Source organism: Sus scrofa, chromosome 7 (assembly GCF_000003025.6).
Source record: "Sus scrofa isolate TJ Tabasco breed Duroc chromosome 7, Sscrofa11.1, whole genome shotgun sequence".
Lineage (NCBI taxonomy): Eukaryota > Metazoa > Chordata > Mammalia > Artiodactyla > Suidae > Sus > Sus scrofa.
This window is the reverse complement of record NC_010449.5, coordinates 94,157,624-94,184,929: the sequence shown is the minus strand read 5'-3', so window position 1 is coordinate 94,184,929 and position 27,306 is coordinate 94,157,624. Positions and strand designations below refer to the sequence as shown.

At 37.2% G+C, this 27,306-nt stretch overlaps 1 protein-coding gene across 1 annotated transcript; it reads left to right on the top strand.

Annotated features, from left to right (window-relative positions):
- MED6 (mediator complex subunit 6) lies at positions 324–27,306 on the top strand. Its single transcript, XM_001928042.4, has 8 exons — positions 324–421; positions 6,190–6,349; positions 7,950–8,041; positions 9,649–9,731; positions 10,093–10,201; positions 11,997–12,112; positions 22,517–22,544; positions 23,386–27,306. Exons 1-8 carry the CDS (start codon positions 400–402, stop codon positions 23,514–23,516), a joined length of 741 nt encoding a protein of 246 aa, XP_001928077.1. The 5' UTR covers positions 324–399; the 3' UTR covers positions 23,517–27,306.

The window sequence follows — 27,306 nt, the reverse complement described above, 5'->3', positions numbered from 1 at the left end:
TGCGTCTTACTGGTGGTTATCCTCCTCAGTTTGCCTTTACGGGAATACACTGGAGCTTGAGAATCTTTCTAAGGCTTCCATTGGCTTCTCCATTCCACAGAATTATTCCCTCTGGTACTTGCTATCTAGCCCAGATTACCAGGGACGCAGACACTAGGTCTTTACTCAGGGACCCAAGGGTATTCCTTTTCTTTTCAGCATGTTAATATTTTGCTTCCGAAGCAAAGGCTTCCACCTCTTCTCCAGTCTCTCCCCTTTGCCCGCTCTCTCTTCCTAGCCTCGCAGTCTCCGCCCCCTTTTCGGTTCAACTTTCCTCCGCTCTGCGTCCCGCCTCTTCCGTCTCGGAGTTGCTACGTTTCCTCTGCGCCGGAAGAAGAACCCGAAAACGCTTTTAGAATTATGGCGGCGGTGGATATCCGAGGTACCCTGTGCTGTCACCCTTTATTTCCTGTTTGGGGTCTGGTTTAGGGATTTACAGCGTGCGGGGGCAAGGTTCTGGTTCGTTTGGGTGCTCTTCTGAGTGTTTTGTGTGAACGACCCAAAGCTCTGGTCTGGAGAAAACTTGCCTCGTTTTTCGCAGTTCTTCAGGGGTCTCTTGAAACGAAGCGGTTGGGAGAAGCTCTGGGTTTTGAATCCTGATAAATCTTTGCAAAAACTTTAGGGCCCCTCTGTGAGGGTGAAGGAGCGGCCTTTGCACAGAGAAGGGGTTGGGGCAGTGAGCCGACAAGGTTTGATTCCTCCTTGGGGCTTGTCTTGGGGATACCTTATTCCTGATGTCGCGTCCCGCACGTCCGTCATCTCTGTGAGTGAATACCGACGATTTTCCTCTCTAACTTTTGTTTTTGAGTGTATAGTCCCTTCCATCGAAAACCCAACAATTACTGCGGGCAGAGGTCGTTTCTTTTTCACAGCTGAACTGTAGAGGTACTGAAATATTTGTTGAATATTCAATGAATAAGTATATGGAGACGCATTCCTGTAATTGCTCTCTCAGGTCGCGCCGCATTAAACCGTACGTTCTCTTAGCACATGAACATACAAACTTTTCAGTGAAACTCTGGGATTCCGGAATGAACCCGCGGGCGATTTAAAAATAACTGTAGCATGTCGCAACATTGTAAATCAACTATATAATTCACTAAAACTTACAAAACAAATAATTGAAGCACAAGAACTTAGTTTCAAACAGACCAGGTTCCAGCAGGTTGGGAGGAGGTGTCATGGAAATTCCCAGGAAAAACTCATGAGAGTGAGAGTGCACTTGTCAGTATATCTTACTGTTGTGGTGGTGGCGCTCACAAAACTTCTGCACTTGTATGAGACTTTTAACATTTGTTTCCATTTGAAACTTTGTAGTACTTAAAAGAAGTATGAATTTTTGTACCTAGACGCAAGCGAAAAGCCAGGCTTAAATTTACTCCTCTTACCCCCAGCAGATTAAAGAAAAACGGCTTTGGTTAAAAGATTTTTAACTGATGTTTTCCTGGTCATTTCAACATAGGGTTGTGGTTTTATTTTTTATTTATTTTTTGTATTTTCTAGGGCCGCACACACGGCATATGAAGGTTCCCAGGCCAGGGGTCGAATCGCAGCTGTAGCCTCGGCCTTCCCCAGAGCCACAGCAACGCGGGATCTGAGCTGCATCTGCAACCTACACTACAGTTCACTGCAATGCCGGAACCTTAACCCACTGAGCGAGGCCAGGGATCGAACCCGCAACCTCATGGTTCCTAGTTGGATTTGTTAACCACTGAGCCACGAGGGAAACTCCAGACATAGGGTTGTTTTTGTTTGTATATACTTAATTTTTATACTTAATTTTTAAAGGGAGAGGTTTGAAATTCCTTTCTCTGTGTTAACCAAATTGAAGTCCAGCACACATATTACAAATATATTGTCATTTTATGTTGTCAGAATGTCCAATTATCTTCAGTATTTCTGGATAATGCCTATTATTTGTTTGCCTTTCATTATACGTGGAAATACCAAGTCCCTAGTTTCATTACTTGCTAATTGTCAGCTGTACTATGGCTATGTCAACATGCTTTCCCTTACTACTGAATAAAAAAGAGAACCATTTAGTCCATCAGATAGTTCAGCTTTCATAACTTTTTCTTTCTATTTAGATTTGTTAGGGTCATTGCAGAGGCCCTAAGATGGAAACTATCTGGTGTGTCAGAAGGACAACAGGGAGGCCAGTATGGGCTGAGAAGAAGACCTTATTTTCTTCTCAGTAGATGAGGTCAGAGAGAACTGGTGGCTTGATCAAATAGGAATTGTAGGCTATGGGAAGATCTTAGGCTTTTCTCCTGAGTAAAATGGAGAGCCACTGGAGGGTTTTGACCCAAGGGGATGAGCATAATCTGACTTTTTTTTTTTTTTTTTTAGAATCATCTTAGATGCTGAGAACACTGTAGGAGGGCAATTGTGGAATTAGGGAGACCAGTGAGGATGCCTTTTTTTTTTTTTTGTCTTTTTTGTCTTTTGTCTTTTGTTGTTGCTGTTGTTGCTATTTCTTGGGCCGCTACTGTGGCATATGGAGGTTCCCAGGCTAGGGGTTGAATTGGAGCTGTAGCCACCAGCCTATGCCAGAGCCACAGCATTGTGGGTTCCGAGCCGCGTCTGCAACCTACACCACAGCTCACGGCAACGCCAGATCGTTAACCCACTGAGCAAGGGCAGGGACCGAACCCGCAACCTCATGGTTCCTAGTCGGATTCATTAACCACTGCGCCACGACAGGAACTCCAGGATGCCATTTTTGTAATGCATGGAGATTGGAGGTAGCTCAGACTAGAGTGGAAACAGTGGAGATGGTAAAAAGTAGTTGGAGTCTGCTTGTCTTGGTAGTATATTCTCTTTATTGGGTTGGGGTCACATGTAGTTTCTAATATATTCTATTTAGGGACAGATAATATATTCTATTTCACAGCCACACACCACTCTCTTAATCTGTTAACTATTCTGTAAGTGAACATCTTGGATACTGGAATGTATGAAAATCTTTGACCAGTAGAGTAACTTGTCTTTAGCATTTAATCATGAATTAATAAACATTTGCTACCTCTTACAAATCAGGTCCTGTGCTAGTTTCTGATGAGTAACCTACAACCCCTGTTCCTTAAAAACTCAACGTTTAATGGGAACATGTTTGTATTTGTGAGTTAGGAGATGATACTATGATTAATGATGCAAGTATATAGAAATTACTGTGAGAAAATAGAGAAAGAAGTCATTATTTTTGTCTTGCAAAATAGAGGAAGGCTTTGCAGAGATTGGTGACATTTGAAATGAGTTTAATCTAACATGGCCATTTGAATTATCTACTAAACCTACACCCATAGCCTCAAGCCAGAAATAAATTTGGTCATCTTAATCTTAAAATAAATTGACTACCAGTATTACCACTACCATCGTCATAGTTAACATTTTTTTGGTTATTATAATGTGCTTAGCATTTTACATACATAATCTAGCATGGAGATACCATTATAATTCCTGGTTTTATATGTGAGAAAACTAAGGCATTGGGAAATTAACTTGCCCAAAGTCCTGTAATTGTCAGTATACTTTTCCTTGTGGCAGTTCTGCTTTGTGGTGGTTAATTGTGGGCAGTGAAGACAGGAAGACAGGAAGCCCTGTAAGGAGACTGTTGTCCAGGTGACACTTGGGAAAAGATTAATAAGATATTGGCAAGGGAGAAGGGATGGAGAAGTGAATTTCATTAGATGACATCCTCTCTAGAACAACACTTGGTCTACAAGTGGTCTCCAAATCTAGAGTATCTGCCCTGACTTCTCGCATAAGTTCTCTTTATTGGATATTTTCAGTTTGAGGCAGCAGAGTGTAAAGGAGTGTGACTCCAGTGATGTTCTGAAACTGGGCTGTCTGGATCAAATCTCAGCTTTACTGTTTAGTGACTTTGTGACCTTGACAAGTTATTTAACCTTCCTGTGTTTCATCTTCTGTAAAATAGTAACAGTAATAATACCAACCTCAAGTTACTGGGTAAAGTGCTTAGAACAGTGCCTGATACGAAGTTAGTATGTTCAAAAGTGGTAAATACTGTTTTCTCTGTTTATATTTGTCTCACAGGTCATTTGCACTGTACTTTTTAATCTTTGTATAGTTTACTAAATGAGGAAAATATGATAGAAAATTGCTGATCAAGAAATAGCTGGGAAAAAAAAAAAAAAAGGAGTTCCCGTCGTGGTGCAGTGGTTAACAAATCTGACTAGGAACCATGAGGTTGCAGGTTCGATCCTTGGCCTTGCTCATTGGGTTAAGGCTCTGGCATTGCCGTGAGCTGTGGTGTGGGTGGCAGAGCGGCTCGGATCCCGCGTTGCTGTGGCTCTGGCGTAGGCCTATGGCTACAGCTGCGATTCGACTCCTATATGGGAACCTCCATATGCCGCGGGAGCGGCCCTAGAAAAGGCAAAAAGGAAAAAAAAAAAAAAAAGAGTTAGCTGGGTGAAGAAAATTGTAAGGAGAATTTACCGAACAGTCACTTGAAGCAGATGACATTTATAATTTTTTCTAAGAATCTGATTCCATATTTAAACTCAGTATATCCAAGCCAAATTCATTATCATTTCTTCCTTAAATGATTTATTGGTTCCTAAGTTCTCTGACTTTAGAATTGGTCGTTCAGGAAATTGTCTCTTTTTTTCCCCTAAAAATGTTTCTTTTGTCCTTATCTTCCTGTACCTTGCCATTGCCTTCCTCTTAGGTCCTCATCACCTCATGCCCCTATCTATAGACTTTTCTGTAATTGTGTAAGTAGGACCTGTTTATTTGTTTCTGCAGATTATTTCTCTACTTAAGCTGAAATGATCTGCAGTACAATCAGTTTATGACACCATGACACCATGTAGACATAGTTTCTACTGTGTAAGTGAGAAACTAACCTAAAATTGTCCTTCCACAAATGTTCTTATATAAATATTCCTAAGGAAATAGAGAAAATATGTAATAAAGTTCCTTTAATCAAAACTACTTTAATAACTGGACTGTGGTGTTTAAAGCTGAAAATAATGGCAATCTTTAGTTGCTTTTCATTAGAAAATCTTTTTCTGAAAATGTTTTTTTCTTGGCCTGTTAGATATTTGGTTATGGCATGATCCATTTATGATGGTCTGTACTGATTATTTGGTCATTAACATGCTTCATCTATTTGTTTCCTTCTTCATTTTATAATGTATCCAGCATGTTTTACTTTTCTATAATTACTTTTTCAGTTTGATTCATTTCACTGATGCCTTGGATTAGGTTAGACTTCATAGATGCCTAAAATAATTACAGTTTACGTAGGCATTTTGATGTTCATGACTTAGTGGGACCTCATGGAATGTAGAACTGGGATTTAGAACTGTCAGCGGTATGAAACATCATTTCAACCTGTACCCAACAAGAGCTCATTAATTAAAGCTATCTAGCTCTACTTAGCATGTCTTTTTTTCCTTTTTCCATTTTGAAAAATTCAAGATTTAATTCTTTAATGTATGAAATTATATAGTTGTAAATAAGGGCATTTGCCTTCTTTTCATTTGCCCCCCTTTATGTCATTATTATCTCATTTATATTAATATCTTCCTACCTTAATTCTGTCTCCTTAATTGGAAAGTCTCAGACTGGTGGCTATGGATGTATTTTCTTTGGCATGCATATTGTTTGAAACTTTTTGAATTAGTTGCCACTTTATTATAAAAACTAAGAATTTTCAATTTTTTGGAAGACCTCTCTAGATTTCAAACCCTATAACTTCACCTAATTGAATTGTTCATTAAACATAAAATATATGTTTATATTTCACTATCTTTGTATATACATTCTCTCTACTTGGAAGTACTTTATATCTCTTTCCTCTGTGGTAAGCCTCTATTTATTCTTTAACATGTGGTGCTAAAACTGACCTTCTCACCCTAGTGAAAATTGTTCTTGTTTCTTCAGGTAAGCTATTCTGCTCCTTCCACTCCCTCCCTCTGCTCTCATGGCACGTTTATTCATACCTGTATTATAGTTCTTATGTAGTGTTATCATTGTTTCTTGTATATTGATTTCTTCAGTTAGACTGTGTTTGTAGGTTAGGATCCTTATATTCATAGTGCCTCCGACATTATATGCATAGTAAATGTTTGTTGGAATGGATTTTCTTTTCTCATCTCTTTTCGTTTTGTTTCTTTTCTGTAGATAATCTGCTGGGGATATCTTGGGTTGACAGTTCCTGGATCCCTATTTTGAACAGTGGAAGTGTCCTGGATTACTTTTCAGAAAGAAGTAATCCTTTTTATGACAGGACATGTAATAACGAAGTGGTCAAAATGCAGAGGCTAACATTAGAACACTTAAAGTAAGTTATTGTAAGAAGGTAGCATCTTTGCCAGCTAGAGATTTCATGATGACTATTTCTTTCAAGCTGTGGATTGTGAAGTACAAAGGAGTTTTGGAAGAACTGGAGTTTTGTTTGGATTTGTACAAATTATTAGTAGTCATTTGTAACCTAGGAAGTCTTTATATACTACTGTTCAAGTCTTTATATATTACTGTGCAATTAAAATATAACTCCGAGGTTTGGATGTAGATCTAATGAGTGATTTTAGCAATGCAACTGTTATCCTCAGCTAGGGGACTATAGTTATTGTCTCCTCTACATCTAATTTAATGTCTCAGACCATAGTTGAGTTCATAGTAGATTTTTGTGTAAAAAATAAAAATTTAACCAAACAAGTGCAAAGCAAGATTCTTTAGACTTAGGATGCTAAATAGGAATTTGTTACTATTACAAAAGTTTCTGAAGCAAGTGTGTGTTAAGAGTTTTTCCTCTGTCAGCTAAAAATGGGGTGAGGTTGGGGTTCCCAGGAAATTAAATTTCTAGTATTTTAAATAGTTTTTGTTATAAGGTAAATATTTACATTTACTGAGATGCTTTTAAACATAATATATTAGGAAAAAAATTGTTGGGGGCAAGGATAAGGTTTTTGATGTTTTCTAGTTGGGTAGACTATGTAGTTGACATTATATAGTTAAGACAGGTATAGTCTTCATGTGTATTTTTGTTTTTATTTATTTACTCATTTTTTGCTTTTTAGGGCCGCACCTGTGGCATATGGAGGTTCCCAGGCTATGGGTCCATTTGGAGCTACAGCTGCCAGCCTACACCACAGCCACAGTAATGCCAGATCTGAGCCGCGTCTGTGACCTACACTACATCTCAGGGCAACTCTGGATCCTTAACCCACTCAACGAGGCCAGGGTGTGAACTGGCAACCTCATGGTTCCTGGTTGGATTCATTTCTGCTGCACCACGACGGAAACTCCTTCATGTGTATTTTGTATTATTTATTGATCTCCTTGGTCAGGAGGCATGGTATTTTGGTTGTCTTTATTTAAATGTATGTTTTTCAGTGTACCTTCATCACTGAAAATACTCCAATTTAAGTTCATTATGAATTTTTGTAGAGAAATTTTGTTGTTTAAAAACCAAATCTTACTTTAACTGTGTTCCACCTACCTGGAAAATTAGCAATTTTATTGAGCAGCCAGTTTTTTAGATCAAACATAGGCAGTTTTATTCTACTTAAAATATTTCTATGCTTTTATTTATTTATTTTTTGTCTTTTTGCTATTTCTTGGGCCATTCCCGCGGCACATGGAGATTCCCAGACTAGGGGTCCAGTCGGAGCCGTAGCCACCAGCCTACACCAGAGCCACAGCAACACGTGATCCGAGCCTCGTCTGCAGCCCGCACCACAGCTCACGGCAGCACCGGATCATCAACCCACCGAGCAAGGGCAGGGACCGAACCTACAACCTCGTGGTTCCTAGTTGGATTCGTTAACCACTGTGCCACGACGGGAACTCCTCTATGCTTTTATATAATAATATGAATATTCTACAGAATTGTTTATAGGGCATTTATAAATCTCTGAATATCTGTGTCCTGTTTTCAGTCAGATGGTTGGAGTGGAATACATCCTTCTGCATGCTCAAGAGCCCATTCTTTTTATCATTCGGAAGCAACAGCGGCAGTCCCCTACCCAAGGTAAAATGTGTAAACTTCCTGGCATTATTTTCTCTTAAAATACCATACTTTATTTACTTCCTGAGCTATATGTTCTTATTTTTTGGGATTGGATTCTATTTTAGGGATCTGTAGCAATCCATGTGTGAGCTTCCTATGCTTTCCCTCCTGTGAGGGGCCACACCAAGTGCACCCTCTCTCCAGCAGTGAAATTAGCCCCCTATCCCCTGGCCCACTGGCCCCCTGTGTAATGCATCTCCTCAGGGGAAGACTATTTGAAACTCTGAGTCCAAAACTTTTATTGGGGGCTGATCATATAGATATCTTCTGCCTACCAAAATTCTAGACTTCAGAAGAAAATCAGGTTTAATTCATGGTAGGTGCAGTTGCACCAGCTTCATAATGAAAATTCTTGTTGACGTATTCAACAAAAAGTCTTACTTGGGTTATATTACTAAACAAAAACTTGCTTTAGAAATCATACCGAAGAATACAGAATTCAGATTTGATTTTGAGTCAAAGAGCTAGTTACCTATACTGGAGATGACCAGTTTCATCTCCTAAATTAGATACTCTCATCAAAACATTTGAAAAAAACCTTCACCCTAGTATTGATTCCAGAGGGTGACTTGCTAATAATGAAGTTTGGTTCCAGAGTAAAGAATCCAAGTTTGCTTTCATAGTCAATGATCTAGAGTCCCTGTCCAGAAAAAAAGAGAACCTTAGAATAAAGGCAAGACCAGGAGTGAGATTTCCATGATGAAAGGATTCCAGGTACAGAAGCTACACAAGATGTCACCAGCCTCACTAGCGGCTGTTTTATTCCTTAGGGACTGGGGCACAGAGGCTAGTTCATTGCATCTGATAAATTCATCCTGGGCCCTAAAACTGCCTTGCTCTAAGGTCTTATTCCCCAGAGTGTGGTTGATTGACAGCAGCCTTGGATCACTTAGGAACTTGTTAGAAATGCACTCCCTTGGAGTTCCCATCGTGGCTCAGCAGAAATGAATCTGATTTGCATCCATGAGGATGCAGGTTCAATCTCTGGCCTCGCTCAGTGGGTTGGGGATCTGGTGTTGCCACAAGCTGTGGTGTAGGTCGAAGATGCAGCTTGGATCTGGCGTTGCTGTGGCTGTGGTGTAGGTCAGCAGCTACAGCTCCGATTCGACCCCTAGCCTGGGAACCTCCATATGCCACAGGTGTGGCCCTAAAAAAAAAAAGAAAGAAAAAAAAAATAAATGCACTCCCTTCTGAGTAAGAATCGGATTTAACCAGATACTCAGGTGATTTAGATGCATATTAAAGTTTAAGAAAAACTATTCCTAAGACAAAAATTGACGTACTTTTTCTGTGAAGATCTAGAGATGAAATATTAGGCTTTGTGGGCCTGTAGTCTCTGAGACAACTACTTAAATAGTATCATAGCAGCCTTAGATGATAATGTGAATGAATGGGTGTTCCTGTTTTCCTCTATAACTTTATTTACAAAAACCAAAATTGCCAAACCGTACCTTAGGTTTTAATATAGGAAAATGTCAAATTTTTGTTGTTCTCTTTATGGAAATATTTAGCAGTTTGTGTGCATAGCTCTATTCATGAACTTTCCTCTCTCCGCCCCCTGGTTTTAGTTATCCCACTGGCTGATTACTATATCATTGCTGGAGTGATCTATCAGGCACCAGATTTGGGATCAGTTATAAACTCTAGAGTGGTAAGTGTATTCACATTCTTTAAACACTAAAGAAAACTTGTAATTGAAGTACTTTGCTTTTAAGAATTATGCAGGAGCTCCTCTCCCTTCTGAAGGTTGGTATAAAGTGTTGACTTTTAGAATGTCTTGGGCATTGGTTACTATGGGCCAACTCTGTGTTTGAAGTGTATACCTCAGCCCCAGCTAGCTAGTGGTTCAGGTTCTGAAAAATAGAAAAATTACTGTCTTTGCATATGTAATATTTTGCATTTTACTTTGGAAATTTTGATTGATTCATGAGATTCAGAATTTGTTTTCTTTTTTCTTTTTTTTATTACTCAATGAATTTATTACATTTAAGAATTTGTTTTCTTTTTATAAGCTTACTGCAGTGCATGGTATTCAGTCAGCTTTTGATGAAGCTATGTCATATTGTCGATATCATCCTTCCAAAGGGTATTGGTGGCACTTCAAAGATCATGAAGAGCAAGGTAGGTGGGCACATGGGCTCTCCTAAAACACTTTTTGTTACTCTGAGAATGAAACTTTTCTTTCAGAAAAGGGCTGTATGATTTCTAGGTGTGTTTTACTTTTCCATGGGGAGACTTCATAGGATAACATTGTCAGAGCTATGCTTCATTGAACTAGATATGGTAATAACAGCCTTCGCTCAGGGACAGATAAAAATTTTAATCTCTTGGGTAAGTGGTAATCTTTGATAAGTTGATTCACGGTTTTAAAATATTTAGAACATTTGGAAGAAATCTGAATGAGGAATAAGTAATGATGATACTTCCTGCTTACCTAACTGTTGAGTCATCTCGAAATCTGAAACCCACAATCTCCCGAGTCTTCAAGGTAGAGAAGATGCTCTTAAAGCCCTGTTTCCAGATGGCCAGTCTGTTTTCTGATGTTTCCATGTTACCACGTGTCATGATGCCAGGTCCTGTAGTTTCCATAGCTGGTAATCTGCTACTTAGATAAAATAAGTATTATACCCTATTTTACCAATAAAAATACTTTTAGAAACATGTCTATAGAAATATACCTATGTTCTGTAATTCTAGAGAAATAGAAACTAAGAATGAATTACTGTTGAAAAGTTAGCCTTTAAATATAATTCAGAACTGTGGAATGAATGGTCTTTGAGATACAGTTATATTGATTCTTAATAGTAGGTGCTGGTGCCAATATTTGACTAAGAAAAGTTTGCATCAGTTGAATAAACTACATGATGGAAGATAGTATGAGAAAAAAAAATATGTATACATATATGTGTGACTGAGTCACTTTACTGTACAGCAGAAATTGGCATGACATTGTAAATCAACTATAATAAAAAATTTAAAAAAATAATTGAATAAACTTCTCATAAGGGCTGTTTGCCCCTACCCTAATGAAATATTTGGAATAAAACTTAATTGGAACCCTTCCTTTAGAGACAGTCCACCAGTACACTCCCCTCCCATGGAAAATTCCACATGGAATTAACTTCAGAATTTCTCTTGCAAGTTCTTTTCTTTCTTGTCTTCATAATCGTCTCTTGTTTGGTTTGTCCTATTATTTCAGTGGATTATAGTCTTCATAATTTAGTGTGGTAACTTGCATTTGTGAAAGTTGCATTTTCTATTTGTACCTATTAGGTTTTGTGGGAAAAGATCATTTAATACACTTAAAATATACACAAGGTAATTTTGGAACAATAACAATGGAAAATTTTAGCTTTAAAATTCTATGTTTATCCATGTTTACATGCTAAAACTGAAATGTCTTTAAAAGATATGTGAGCTTTTTAGAAGTTCCCATTGTGGCTCAGTGGTTAATGAATCTGACTAAGAACCATGAGGTTGTGGGTTCGATCCCTGGCCTTGCTCAGTGGGTTAAGGATCTGGTGTTGCTGTGAGCTGTGGTATAGGTTGCAGACGCGGCTCAGATCCCGCGTTGCTCTGTTTCTGGTGTAGGCCAGCGGCTACAGCTCTGATTAAACCCCTAGCCTGGGAATCTCCATATGCCGCCGGAGCGGCCCAAGAAATGGCAAAGAGACAAAAAAAAAAAAAAAAAAAAAGATATGTGAGCTTTTTAAATATTAGATTTTTAATCCCATTTCAGAGGGTGAGTTGGAACACTTCTGTGTATATGCTATGTTTAGCATATCTGGAGGATTATCTTTTTAATAGCAGCCATTAAAAATAGTGAAATTTCAATATATTTATGGCAAAAATTTGTAAACTATAAGGCACTAAACTATTTAGGCAGTGTTTTGATTTGGACTTCATATTTTGCTAGATAAAATCAAACCTAAAGTCAAAAGGAAAGAAGAACCAAGCTCTATTTTCCAGAGACAACGTGTGGATGCTTTACTGCTGGACCTTAGACAAAAATTTCCACCCAAATTTGTGCAGGTAATTAGAATATGTGTGGTTAATTTTGATTTGGCGCTTTTTCCTGGCATATTTATTTTTAATTGAGAACTGTTACAGATGTGACCTAAAAATAATGATTTTCATAATTAGTTAAAAAATGATCTCTGAATCAAAGTAATGTTTTCCAAAGACTTAATGCACAAAATGGGTAAAAGGAATGGAATTAGTAATCTTCTGTGGTCTTAAGTTTATAGTTTAATTCCTCATTAAATCTGCACAAACTATGAAGAACGCATATAGATAATATTCTCATTCAAAAGGTTGCTGAACGTGTCATAGATGGTATCAAAACTGGAATTTGGAACTTGTTGTTTTTACTCTATATGCTGCCTTGCAGTCTGATTTTTTTTTTTAAGTCCTTAAATGACAGAATAGTTAAAACTTTTGTAACAAAAAAAAAAGAATATTTGATGTGAAGGGTTTGGGATGGTAAATGGAGGAGGCAGAAGTAATAATAACTAGACTTATATCATATTGGTGTTTAAGTTATATGAATTTCATTATGTTATTTTGGGTATTCCAGCAGCAGTAGCAAGTCCATCTACCATTCTACTAATTGAACTGTTGAAGAGAAATAGGTGTGAGATGGAATATATGATCATATTATTCTCATGGTTAGTCTCAGTTCTTATTTGTCTTTTCAGGGCTGTGTACACACAAGGTCATAGATACTTTTATTCTTGGAGAAAGCCTATTTAAGAGATTTTCAAGGGCATTTTTGGATTAAATGAGATTTTTCACATCCTGAGATGACTTTAGAACAGGCCTTCCCTTCCCCCTTACCTGACTCTATTATAAGAGGTATGTGTTCAGAATGGTGATGGGATAGTGAAGGGAGCAGGGGCCATAGTTGAAATTCAGGACAGAGAAACCAGTTTAGAGAAATCTCATGCATTGCACTTGAAGATGAAACAGTGTCTGTTGCATAAATAAATGAATTATAGCCCTGTGTAGAGTGATGAGGAGTGACTGCGGAGTGTGAGAGGTTAGGTGCGGTTGACCATTTGTCCACTGAGTACATAGTATATATGAGGGAGGCTGGGGGCAGAAACACATAGACCTGCATTGTACTGTAGCTATTAGGCATATGTGACTATTGTGCATTTGAAACACAGCTAGTCCAAACTGAGTTGTGATATGTGTGAAATACCAAAAAGAAGTAAAATAGCTCATTAACAATTTTAAAATATTGGTTGTGTGTCAAAATGATAATGTTTTAGATACATTTGGTTAAAATAATAAAATTCATCTGTTTCTGAAAATGTAACTACTAGAGAATTTAAAATTATATTTGCAGCTTAGATTTGTGGCTTGCAGTATATTTTGGACAGTGCTGATCTAGAAAACAGGGACAGAAAATACAAAACCAGAAACATGAAAGATTATTGATGAACACATACCCAGAAAGCAAGAAAATCCCTTAGTTCTTCTTTTTTTAGTTTCCTGAGGTGTAAATTTAGATTGTTTGAGATCTTTCCTCCTTTTTAAGATAGGGATATATTGCTGTAAACTTCCCTCATAGTACTTCTTTTGCTGCATCTCTTAGGTTTTGGTATATTGTATTTTCATGTTCATTTCTCTCCAGGTAATTTATGATGTCCCTGTTGATTTCTTCTTTGGCCTCTTAGTTGTTTAGGATTGTTTTGTTTAATTTCCACTTGTAAGTTAACAGAAGGAAAGAAATTACAAAGATTAGAGTTAAAATAAATGAAATAAAGACTAGAACAACAATAGAAAAAAATCAAATCGATGATTCACCAGAAACGAACATTGTAAATCAACTATACTTCTATTTAAAAAAAAAAAAAGTAACAATGGAACTAAGAATTGGAGGTTTTTTTTTTTTTTTTTTTTTCCTCTTCTTTTTAGGGCCATACCTGTGGCATATGGAGGTTCCTAGGCCAGGGGTCTAATCGGAGCTACAGCTGCCAGCCTATGCCACAGCCACAGCAATGACAGATCCAAGCTGCGTCTGCGACCTACACCACGGCTCACGGCAATGCTGGATCCTTAACCCACTGAGTGAGCCAGGGATTGAACCCACAACCTCATAGTTCCTAGTCAGATTCGTTTCCACTGCGCTACGACGGGAACTCCCAAGAGTTGGAGTTTTGTGAAGATAAACTTGACAAACTTTCAGCTCAACTGACAAATAATGTTAGAGATGAAAGGGAGTTCCCCAGTGGTCTAGTGGTTAGGACTTGGTGCTTTCACTGCTGTGGCCTGGGTTCAGTCTCTGCTCTGGAGTCTGAGATCCCATATTAAGCAACTGCAGCTGAACGCTGTGGCAAAAAAAAAAAAAAAAAAAAAAAAAGAAAGAAAGAAAGAGACATTACAACTGAGGCTACGAAAATAAGATGATCATGAGAGACTACTATAAACAATTTATATGCCAACAGAATGGACACCCTATAAGAAATTCCTTGAAATATATGCTTACCAAGACTGAGTCATGAAGAAATAGGAAATCAGAGTAGACCAAAAATGAGTAAGGAGACCAAATAACTAATCACAAACCTCCTAACAAAGAAAAGTCCAGAAACAGATGACTTCATGGATGCATTCTACCAAAATTTAAAAGAGAATTAACACCAATCCTTCAAATTCTTCCAAAGAATGGAAGAGGAGGGAACACTTCCAGATATGTTTTATGAGGCCACCATTACTCTGATAAAAAAGACACTACAGGACAAGAAAACTATAGTCCAGGTATAATAAAAATGGAAAAAGTTAAAGAGAGGATCCTAAAGGCACCAAGAGAAAAGCAAAGTGTTAATTATAAAGGAACCTCAATAAGGTTATCAGCTGATTTCTCTACAGAAACACTACAGGCCAGGAAGGAGTGGCAAGATGTATTTAAAGTGCTGAAAGGAAAAAATTTGCAACCTAGAATACTCTATCCAGCAAGAATATCACTTAAAATAGAAGGGGAAATAAAGATTTTCTTCAACAAACAAAAGATAAAAGAGCACAGCAATACAAAAACCCATTCTAAAAAAAATACTGAAAGGACTTCTTTAAATAAAAAAAAAAAAAAAAAAAGGAAAATCTAGGCTGGAGGAAACCACGATTGGAAAGCAGTCACTTAAATAAGCCAGCATACCGATCTAAACATGAAGATGTTAAAAGGAAAAAATAAAAAGACATCAATTTCATACAATGTGGGCAAGGGAAGTAAGAAAAATTAGATTCTTTTTCTTTTTTTCTAAGGATGTGTTTGAGCCTGTATGATTATCAGGCTAAAGCAAGCAGATATAGGAAGGGGTTAACGTGCTTAAAAAACAGGGCAACCATAAATCAGAACTGAACGTTACATTCACAAAAACTGAAAAAAATATTGAAGCATAAAATAAATGGAAATCATCCAACCAAAAAAAGAAAGGAAGAAAAGAGAAACATAGACTACACTAGAAAACAAGGTTTAAAATGGCAATAAATACTTATCTATCAATAATTACCTTAAATGTGAATGGACTGAATGCTCCAATCAAAAGACAGAGTAGCAGATTGAATAAAAAAGCAAAAAGAGACTAACCTTAGGGCAAAGGACATTTATAGATTGAAAGTAAAGGGATGGGAAAAGATATTTCATGACAGTGGACAAGACAGGAAAGCAGGAGTTGCAATACTCATATCAGACAAAATAGACTTTAAAATGAAGGCCGAAAGACAAAGAAGGACACAATTTAATGGTTTAAAGGATCCTTAGAAGAAGAGGATATTACAATCATCAATATATATGCCCCTAATATAGGAGCACCCAGATACCTCCAACAAATACTAATAAAGGAGAAATTGATGGGAATACAATCATAGTAGGAGACGTTAACACTCCACTGACATCAGTGGACAGATTCTCTCAACAGAAAATCAATAAGGCAACAGATTCTAAAGGTAACAACAGAAAAGTTAGACTTAATCAACACTTTCAGGACATTACATCCAAAAAAATCAGAATATACTTTCTTCTTAAGTGCACATGGAACATTTTCAAAAATTGATCACATATTGGGGCACAAAGCTAACCTCAACAAATTTAAGAATATAGAAATTATTTCAAGTATCTTCTCTGACCACAATGGCATGAAATTAGAAATCAACCACAGGAAAAGAAGAAAAAACCTACTACATGGAGACATGCTACTAACATGCTACTAAACGCTACAACATGCTATACGCTACAGCATGCTACTAAAAAACCAATGAGTCAGTGAGGCAATCAAGAAGGAAATTAAGAAGCTACAACACGCTACAGCACACTACTAAAAAACCAATGGGTCAATGAGGAAATCAAGAAGGAACTACTAAAAAACCAATGGGTAAATGAGAAATCAAGAAGGAAATTAGAAGCTACAACACTCTACTAAAAAACCAATGGGTCAATGAGGAAATCAAGAAGGAAATTAAAAAGTACCTTGAGACAAATGATAAGGAAGACACAACCACTCAAAATCTATAGGATACCGCAAAAGCAGTGCTCAGAGGGAAGTTTATAGCAATACAGGCCTTTCTCAAAAGAGAAGAAAAATTTCAAATTGACAACTTAACCCACCACCTAAATGAATTAGAAAAAGAACAACAAGCAAAACCTAAAGTCAACAGAAAGGAGGAAATCATAAAGATCAAAGAGGAAATCAATAAACTAGAGATTCAAAAAATGATAGACAAAATGAATCAGACCAAGAGCTGGTTCTTTAAAAAGGTAAACAAGATAGACAAACCTCTGGCTAGACTCACCAAGAAGAGGAGAGGAAAAACCCAAATAAAATAAATGAAAAAGGAGATGTCACAATGGATACTACAGAAATACAAAAAACCATAAGAGAATACTATCAACCATTATATGCCAACAAATTCGACAATCTAGAAGAAATGGACATCTTTCTAGAGACTTACAGATGTGGTGTATATATATACAATATATATACACAATGGAATACTACTCAGCCATAAAAATAATACTCTGCCATAAAAAAGACAAAATAATGCCATTTGCAGCAACATGGATGGAACTAGAGACTCATACTTTAGTAAAGTAAGTCAGAAAGAGAAAGACAAATACCATGTGATATCGCTTATATCTGGAATATAATATATGGCACAAAGGAACCTTTCCACAGAAAAGAAAATCATGGACTTGGAGAATAGACTTGTGGTTGCCAAGGGGGAAGGAGAGGGAGTGGGAGGAAACTGGGAGCTTGGGGTAAATAGATGCAAACTGTTGCCTTCAGGATGAATTAGCAGTGGGATCCTGCTGTGTAGCACTGGGAACTCTGTCTCGTCACTTATGATGGAACACATAATGTGAGAAAAAAGAATGTATACATGTAACTGGGTCACCATGCTGTACAGTAGAAAAAATATGAATATAAATGATAAAGTCTCAAAAAAAACTATAGTCCAATACCCCTAGTGAATATAGATGTAAAAACTCTCAGAGAAATACTAGCAAATTGGATGCGGTATCACATTAATTAGATCATACATCATGATCAAGTGGGATTTATCCCTAGGATGTGAAGATCGTTCAGCATACTAAAACAATCAGTGTGATACACTGCATTATCAGGATGAAGACTAAAAATCACAATTATCTCAGTAGATGTAGAAACATCATTTTGGAAAATCCTTTTGTGATAAAAACACTCAACTAACTATGGATAAAAGGAATATACCTCAACATAATAAAAGCATGTATAACTAACCTACAGCTATCCTCATACTCAGTGATGAAGAACAAAGCTTTTTCTCTAAGATCAGGAACAAGACAAGGAAACCCACTTTTCATACTTCTGTTCAACATAGTACTAGAAGACCTAGCCAGAGGAATTAGGCAACAAAAAGAAATAGAAGATATCTAAATGAGAAAAGAAGTAGAATTGTTTCTTTCCAGATGATATACATATACATAGCAAACTGAAAGGGCTCTATTAAACTGTTAGAACTAATAAATGAATTCAGTAAAGTTGCAAGATAAAGTACAAAATCACTCAAAAGTCAGTTGCATTCCTATATAATAACAACAAACTATCAATGTAGGATATCAAGAAAATCCTGCTTAAAATAGTATCAGAAATACTTAGGGATGAACTTTTTGTTTTCATCTTTATTGAGATGTAACTGATGTATAACACTGTGTAAGTTTAAGGTGTGCAGCCTGTTGATTTGATACAGCAAAATGATTACCACCAGCTCATGTCACATAATTACTATTTCTCTTTTATGGTGAGCTCACTTAAGATTTACTCTCTTAGCAACTTTGTTTTTTTTTTTTTTTTTGTCTTTTGTCTTTTTTGTTGTTGTTGTTGTTGTTGTTGTTGTTGCTATTTCTTGGGCCGCTCCCGCGGCATATGGAGGTTCCCAGGCTAGGGGTTGAATCGGAGCTGTAGCCACCGGCCTACGCCAAAGCCACAGCAACTCAGGATCCGAGCCGCGTCTGCAACCTACACCACAGCTCACGGCAACGCCAGATCGTTAACCCACTGAGCAAGGGCAGGGACCGAACCCGCAACCTCGTGGTTCCTAGTCGGATTCGTTAACCACTGCGCCACGACGGGAACTCCGCAACTTTGAAATATATAATACATTATTATTAACTATAATCACCATGGTGTACATTAGATTTCCAGAATTTATTTCATCTTATAACTGAAAGTTTATACCTTTGACCAACATCTCCTCATTTCCCAAGCTCCCCCAGCCACTGGTAAGCACTGCTCTACTCTGTTTATGTGAGTTTAAACATTTTAGATTCCACCTATAAGTGATATATAGTATTTGCCTTTTTCTGTCTGACTTACTTTACTTGGTATAATGCCTGCAAAGTTCATCCATTTTCACAATGGCAGGATTTCCTTCTTTCTCATGGCTGGATAATATTCGTGTTTGTGTGTGAGACATATGTCTCTCTTTATTTCTCTCTCTCTCTCTCTCACCTACACACACCCCACATCTTCTTTAACAATTCTTCTGTTTATAGACATATTGGTTGCTTCCATATCTAATTGTGGGTAATGCTGCAATAAACATGGGAATTCAAGTATATGCTCAAGATCCTGTTTTCATTTCCTTTGAATGTGTACTCAGAAATGGACATGCTGGATCATATGGTAGTTCTGTTTTTAATTTTGGGGGGAACCTCCATATTGTTTTCCACAGTGGCCACACCAATGTTCCCACCAACATTGCACAAGTGTTTCTGTTTTTTCATCCTAGCCAGTATTTGTTATTTCTTTTTCTTTTCTTTTTTCTTTTCTTTTTTTTTTTGGTCATCTTTGTCTGTTCAGGGCCGCACCATGGCATATGGAGGTTCCCAGGCTAGGGGTCTAATCAGAGCTGTTGCCTTTGGCCTATGCCACAGCCACAGCAATGCCAGATCCGAGCTGTGTCTGTGACCTGCACCACAGCTCACGGTAATGCTGGATCCTTAACCCACTGAGTGAGGCCAGGGATCAAACCCGAAACCTTATGGTTCCTAGTCAGAGTCATTATTGCTGTGCCATTATGGGAACTCTGATACTTGTTATTTCTTGTCTTTTTGATAATAACCGTTGTAACAGCTGTGAGGTGATATCTCATTATGGTTTTGATTTGCATTTCCTTGATGATTAGTGATATGGATTAGTCATGTACCTGTTGGACATCTGTGTGTGTTCTCTGGAAAAATATCAGATCCTCTGCCCATTTTTTAATTGAATTTTTTTTTCTTTTGGGTTGTATGAGATCTTTATTTTGGATATTAACTTCTTATTAGATATGTGATTTGCAAATGTTTTCTTCCATTTTGTAGGTTGCCTTTCATTTTGTTGATGATTGTAGGTTGCCTTTCATTTTGTTGATGATTTCCTTTCCTGTGCGAAACTTTTTGATGTAATCTTGTTTATTTTTGCTTTTGATGTCAAACCCAAAAAGTCATCACCAAGACTGATATCAAGGAGCCTACTCTGCCTGTGTTTTCTTCTATGAGTTTTATGGTTTCAGGTCTTACATTCAAGTGTTTAATCCACTTTGAGTTAGTTGTTATGTGTGGTGTAAGGTAATGGTCTTTTTTTTTTTTTTTTTTCTTTTTTTAATACAGCTGCACCCGCAGCACAGGGAGGTTCCCAGGCTAGGGATCCAATTGGAGCTGTAGTTGCTGGCCTTTACCACAGCCACAGCAGCGTGGGATCTGAGCCACGTCTGTGACCTACACCACAGCTCACAGCAATGCCAGATCCTTAACCCACTGAGCAAGACCAGGGATCAAACCCTCAACCTCAAAGTTCCTAGTCAGATTCATTTTTACTGTGCAACGACAGAACTCTGATGATGGGCTAGTTTTATGCTTCTGTATGTGGCTATTCATTTCTCTCAACACCATTAATTGAAGGGACTCTCCTTTCCCCATTGTATACTCTTGGGCCTTTGTCATAAGTTAATTGACCATATATGCATGGGTTTATTTCTGGGCTCTCTATTTTGCTCCATTGATCTATGTCTGTTTTTATGCCATTACTCTGTGGTTTTGATTACTGTAGCTTTGCACTGTAGTTTGAGGTATTTGTATTCCCACATTTATTGAAGCATTATTCACAATAGCCAAGTTATGGAAACAGCTCTAATGTCCATCAGCAGATGAATAGATAAAGAAACTATGGTATATACATACAGTTGTGTTTTTGTTGTTGTTGTTGTTGTTGTTGTTTTCTTTTTAGGGCTGCATCCACGGCATATGGAAGTTCCCAGGCTAGGGGTTGAATCAGAGCTGTAGCTGCCAGCCTACACTACAGCCACAGCAATGTGGGATCCAAAACACGTCTACAAGCTACACCACAGCTCACGGCAACGCCAGATCCTTAATCCACTGAGTGAGGCCAGGGAATTGAAGTTGCATCCTCATGGATACTAGTCAGATTTGTTTCTGTTGAGCCACGACTGGAACTCCCATCATACAGTTAATTATAGTAGAGGGAATAATGAAATATGAAACCTGCATGTATCTATTATCTTGCTTCAAAAGTTATAAAGCATGGCCAGTCTCGTTGCATCTCTTCTTTCCTCATTTCCTCCCAAGTATTTTTTTGTTTTTTAGGGCCACTCCTGTGGCATATGGAAGTTCACAGGCCAGAGATCAGATGGGAGCTGCAGCTGCCAGCCTATGCCACAGCCATGGCAATGCCAGATCCGAGCTGCATCTGCGAGCAGCTCATGGAAATGCTGGATCCTTTGACCCACTGAGTGAGGCCAGGGATCAAACCTGCATCCTCGTGGATACTAGCTGAGGTTCTTAACCTGCTGAGCCACAATGAGAACTCTCTCTCCCAAGTATTTTAAGCAGGTTATAGACCTCATATCATTTCAGTGGGGTTTTTTTTTTTTTTTTAAAAACATTGTAAAGGTTTAGCCATAGTCAAACTTACATTGTCAGTTTTGAGAAACTGGTCTTTCTTTTAACCATCCAGGGGCCAAAAGCCAACTCACAAAGTTTATACAACTCTATGTAACAAAACTAAGAGAAAGAAGGCTTTCTCTATAACATCTCTTTGCCCCTCCTACCCACAACATTTCTCCTCAGATCTAGAGAGGAATGTAGATTCCTAGCATCCTTGAAGTCTCCTGTGAACTCCCGTTCACCCATTTTGTCTCCCAGAACAGTTTGTAGCTCAGGATGTAACTCCTATTTGTCCACTGTATTTAGCAGTTGAGCTGGATGTTGCCCCTTTTGGGGGTGATAAGGAGAATATTGAAGTCCTGCAGTTTCCTTTGAATCCCAACTAAGCGAAGAATTGCTGTGCAGAATGAAAGATCTGACCTTGTTCCTGACTCCAAGTGCCCCTATCATTTTTTTCCTACAGTTTGATTTCTGACAGTACTCATCAGAAGCTTTATTTTAATAGTAAAATACCTCTCCTTCTTTACTTCCCATACCTGCCAACTTTAAAAGTCAGAGGGTTCATCCAGATTTCTTTCTACTTACAGCTCATATCCTTTAAGCAGATAAGCCTCTGGAGTCTTTAAAGGCGTCATTATTCCCTTTCATTGGGTTCAACTTAGCTACATTTTGTAAAGCATTATATCTTCAGTGCAGAGCAAAAGAGCTTTGTAGATGTTCACGTGGTTTTTTTTTGTTTGTTTGTTTGACTCTTAGTTTCAGATTTGTGTCTTTTCTGGGGTAGGAGAGTATGGGGTAGGAGAGTAAGAAGTAGAAAATGATAAATTTAGTTTTTATGGCACATGGATCGTAGTTCCTCTTCATGAAGTCATTTATTATATAATTCACATGAAGATCTTATTTTAATGAAAATTCTTTCTTCAAGAAGAAGGAAGTTTGCTAATCTACCCTGTTTTCTTCTTCCTCTTTCTCTATCCCCTCCCACCCCCTGGCCCTTTTTTTCTAAATTACAGCAAAAGTCTGGAGAAAAGCCTGTCCCAGGTATGGTTCATATGATAATTCTTATTGAACTTGAAATAAAACCAAACACCCTGTTTAATTCAGTAGCAACTATAAAATGTGAATGAATTATGATCATTTTGTCCTTTTAGACTCTCGAATGGTAGTTTGTTATTCCTAACCTTTAAGACATGCTAAATTGCTGAAAGGTAGTGTTTTTGTGGTAGTGATAGTTTTTAAAAGATGAATTGGAGTGGAATGAACAGGTATTGGGGATGTGCAGAAAAACCAAGATGATTTGAGGTTGTCAGAAATGTGAAAAAAGGTCGACTGTTTTGTCGTTGAAAGTAGGTATTGAACTATCAGTTGAACTGGGATAGAATAATTATGTATCTTTTTTATGCATAATGTCTCATTTAAATGTCATTTTTTGTTTGTTTTGGTTTGGTTTTTTAAATTTGGTTGGTACTTTTATTTTATGGAAGTTCGGCATATGGAGGTTTCCCGGGCCAGGCAGCAAATCTGAGCCTGAGCTGTGACCTACACCACAGCTGTGGCAACACTGGAACCTTAACCCACTGCACCTGGCCAGGGATTGGACCTGTGCCAGTGCAGAGATCCTTAACCCACTGTGCCACAACAGGAACTCCAAATGTCATGTGTTTTTTATATCTAGTATCATAATTTACTTGTATTATCAGCTTTTTGGTTTGTAAATTGGTTCTTATACATCTGCCTGATGAAACAGCTATGTTTGCAATTTGAGATAAGCAATTCTAAATAAATTTTTGAAAGTCTGAACTATTCACATTAACCATTGTCTAAATTGGTCTCATCTCTTCACCATCGTCTCCCTCCAAAAATACCTGCTTTCAATGTCAAGTGGATCAAACAAAGAAAGAGGCAGAACCTATACCAGAAACTGTAAAATCTGAGGAAAAGGAGACCACAAAGAACATCCAACAGACAGCGGGCACTAAAGGCCCCCCTGAAAAACGAATGAGACTTCAGTGAGTATCGGAGAATGAGAGAAAAATTTGCAAAGACTCCTCTTGTCCACATTTTACCTCATTACCGTGACAGGCTTGTGAACTTTAAAATTCTTTGTCACAGTCATTGTATAGAGTGTGCTTGTTCTTTAAGAAAAAAATGTAAGGATCCTCATGCTTTCAATCTGAATATTTTTAATATATCTTTTGTAACCTTTTCCCTACTGGACTCAAGCACCTTCCTCACTCACATGTACTGCTATGTATGTTTAGAAACAAAATAAAGGTCTTTGAATATAAACTACTTTATGATGATTTTTCCCCCCTTATTTTTCTCTCTGAAATATTTTCAGGTGCATTTTGTGAACACAGAGGATAAAGTTACAGTAGTAATTAATCTTATTTTCTTTTATTACTTACATATTCCTGAGTATTAAAATAGTAAAGTTACTGAAAATTTGAAAGATAAAAGGAAAAAACTTCACTCACCAGTACCACTACCCCACAAATACTGTAACACTGTTATGAATTTTCATGGTATTCTTTTTCTGTATGTAGATGTTTTTTTAAAACCATAGTTTATAATTATTCTATTTATACAGTTTTACTTTATCTTATGTCTGTTGTAGGCACTATTCTGTTTGCTTAGTTTTTATAGACCATTTATTGACTGAATAATTCCTATGAATGATTATATCTATTTTCTTAAACTCTCTGTTTTTCCTGATTGGCATTATTTAAATAGTTGTAGTGATTATGTTAGTGTTAATGACTTCAAGGTTTAGTATTATTTCCTTAGTATAGAGTCCTAGCAGTAGAATCACTAGAACCTGTGCTTTTTTTTTTTTTTTTCCTCTTAGTCCATGGTTTAGTCTTAGCCAAGTTGTTTTCTCAAAAGTTTTGGACCTGTTATTACTCTAACAGCAAAATATGAAAACACCAAGTTGTCTAGAATCTTGCTAACACTGAGTACTATCATTTGCATTTTTATCATTAATTAACAAAAAGATGAGGTTTCATTATTTAAAGTGGTTGAATAATTTCTCTTCTTTGTTTTTTGCTTTTAAGAAATGTCTGATTTTCTGTATTGCGTAAGATTATTTTAGCTTTTTCTTATTTTGACATAATTTCAGGCTTACAGAACAGTTGTCAAAATAGTACAAAGAATTCCTCCATATATACTTTTTGCCCACATTTTCCATATTTGTTTTATCCTTCAATTTCTGTCTCTCTCTCCCTATCTCTAACTCTTGCTGTCAGTTGCTGTTTCTCTCTTTATTTGTGTATAATACACAAATATATACACCTTTTATTTTGTTTTGGTTTTTTTTGGTCATGCCTATGGCATGTGGAAGGTCCCAAACCAGGGATCAAACCTGAGCCACAGCAGTGACAATGCTGGAGGCCACCAGAGAACTTCCTACACCTTTTATTTTGGATTGTAAGTTGCAGTTTTGATGCCTATTTCCTCTAAGAATTTTATTGTGCACTTCTTATAGTCAAAGACATTCTCCTACATAGCCTTAGTATGGTTATCAAAATTAAACCGGTATGATACCATTTCTAATCTGTAGGTCCTACTCATCTCTTGCTAATTGTGCCAAGAATGTCATTTACAGCAAAAGTATATCCTAAATTTTACATTGGATTTAGTTGTTTTGTTTCTTTAATCTGCTTTAATCTGGAACAGTTCTTTAATCTTCCTTGTCTTTCATGGCTTGGTATTTACAAAGTTTTAAGCCAGTTATTTTGTTGAATGTCCCTTAGTTTGGGTTCGTTTGATATATGTTCATGACTGAATTCACCTCATGCACTTTTGTCAGGAACATCATGTAAAAGATGCTCATGGAGGCATGCACAGTTGATTTGTCCCATTTCTGGTAATGTTAACTTTGATCACTTGGTTCAGGTAGGATTTGTTAGGTTACTTCACTGTAAAGTTAGTATTTTTCTTTTTGTAATTTATAGATATCTTTGAGGGAGAAATAGTTGGAGGCTCTGGAAATATCCTGTTATTCCTCAAAACTTTTACCCTCTAGTAGCATCCATTTGCTGGATCAAATGGTAGTTCTATTTTGAGTTTTCTGAGGAATCTCCATACTGTTTTCTACAGTGGTTGCACCAATTTACATTCCCACCAACAGTGTAATAGGGTTCCCTTTTCTCCACACCCTCTCCAGCGCTTGCTGTTTGTAGACTTGTTGATGATGGCCATTCTGGCTGGTGTAAGGTGGTACCTCATAGTGGTTTTGATTTGCATTTCTCTAATGATGAGTGATGTTGGACATCTTTTCATGTGTTTTTTGGCCACCTGTATGTCTTCTTTGGAGAATTGTCTGTTTAGATCTTCTGCCCATTTTTTGATTGGGTTTTTTGTTTTTTTGGTATCGAGCGGTAGGAGGTGTTTATAAATTTTGGAGATTAATCCCTTGTCCGTTGATTCACTTGCAAAGATTTTGTCCCATTCTGTGGGTTGTGTTTTTGTTTTGTTTAGGGTTTCCTTTGCTGTGCAGAAACTTTTAAGTTTAATTAAGTCCCATTTGTTTATTGTTGTTTTTAGTGTCAATGCTCTAAGAGGTGGATCTGACAAGATATTGGTATCGTTTATATAGGAGAGTCATTTGGTTCTGTTTTAAATTCGATTTTAGTTTTCCTTCATCATTATTTCCCCTTCTTATACAAAAGACAACATATTATGTAAACTTTTTCATTTTACTTATTTTCCACTTATTTAGGGATGACCTTTGGCATGAAGGTATTAACTCTAGTATTTTTCAATCTTTTTTTTCCCAGCAAAGTTCCCTTTTCTTTCACTTAACATTATTGTAAAATAGCACTTAGAGAAAAGTATGCAAAATAGTAGTACAATTCATTGTACCTGTATAACTTAAAGAAATTGAACATTGCCAATACCTCAGGAGCTCCTTTATGTCCCCTCCTAATCAATGCTTTTCCCTATTAGAGGTCACATTATCCTCAGTTTCATGGTAATCACTTATTTTCTTTACATGTTTTCCATATAACCATACATCCCTAAATAAATGTTTAGTTTTGATTGCCTATTTTTTATTTTTAATATGAATAGGTTCAATGTGTATGTTTCATGTATGATAACTTTTGTTCAATATGTTTGTGATGTGTCAAAACTGTTTCATGTTATTTTAGTTCTTTTATTTTTATTTCTGTACAGTATTCCATTACATATATATATTATAACTTAAAAAAACCCATTCTAATGGTAATGGATATTTGAATTGTTTGTGGTTTGGGGCTGTTGTGAAAAATTGGTTTTATATATATTTATAGACCGAGTTTTGTCATTACCACCACCCCCAGTAATGTACGTTGAAGTCCTAATTCCCAATACCTCAGAATGTGATGTTATTTGGAAATAAAGTCATTGCAGATGTAATTAAGATGAGGTCAGCCTGGAGTAGGCTGAAGTCCCAGTCCATTGTGACTGGTGTCCTTATAAAAAGAATGCCATGTGAAGGGAGAAATGGAGACAGCATGTGGAGAGAGAGGATTGGAGTGATGCACCTACAGCCCTAGGAATACCAACGACTGCCACCAAATTATCAGAAGCACAGAAGAGGTAAGGAAGCATTCCTCTGTAGGTTTCAGGAAGAGCATGGCCTTGCATATACCTTTATTTTGGATTTTTGGCTTTCAGAACTTTGAGACAATAAATTTCTGTTGTCTTATTTTCCAAAGTGTGTGTATTAGTTTATACTTCCATCAGCATGTATGGGAGTTCCTATTGTCTGCACCTTTGTTAACCCTTGATATCATCAATTAAAGAAAATTTTAGTCGG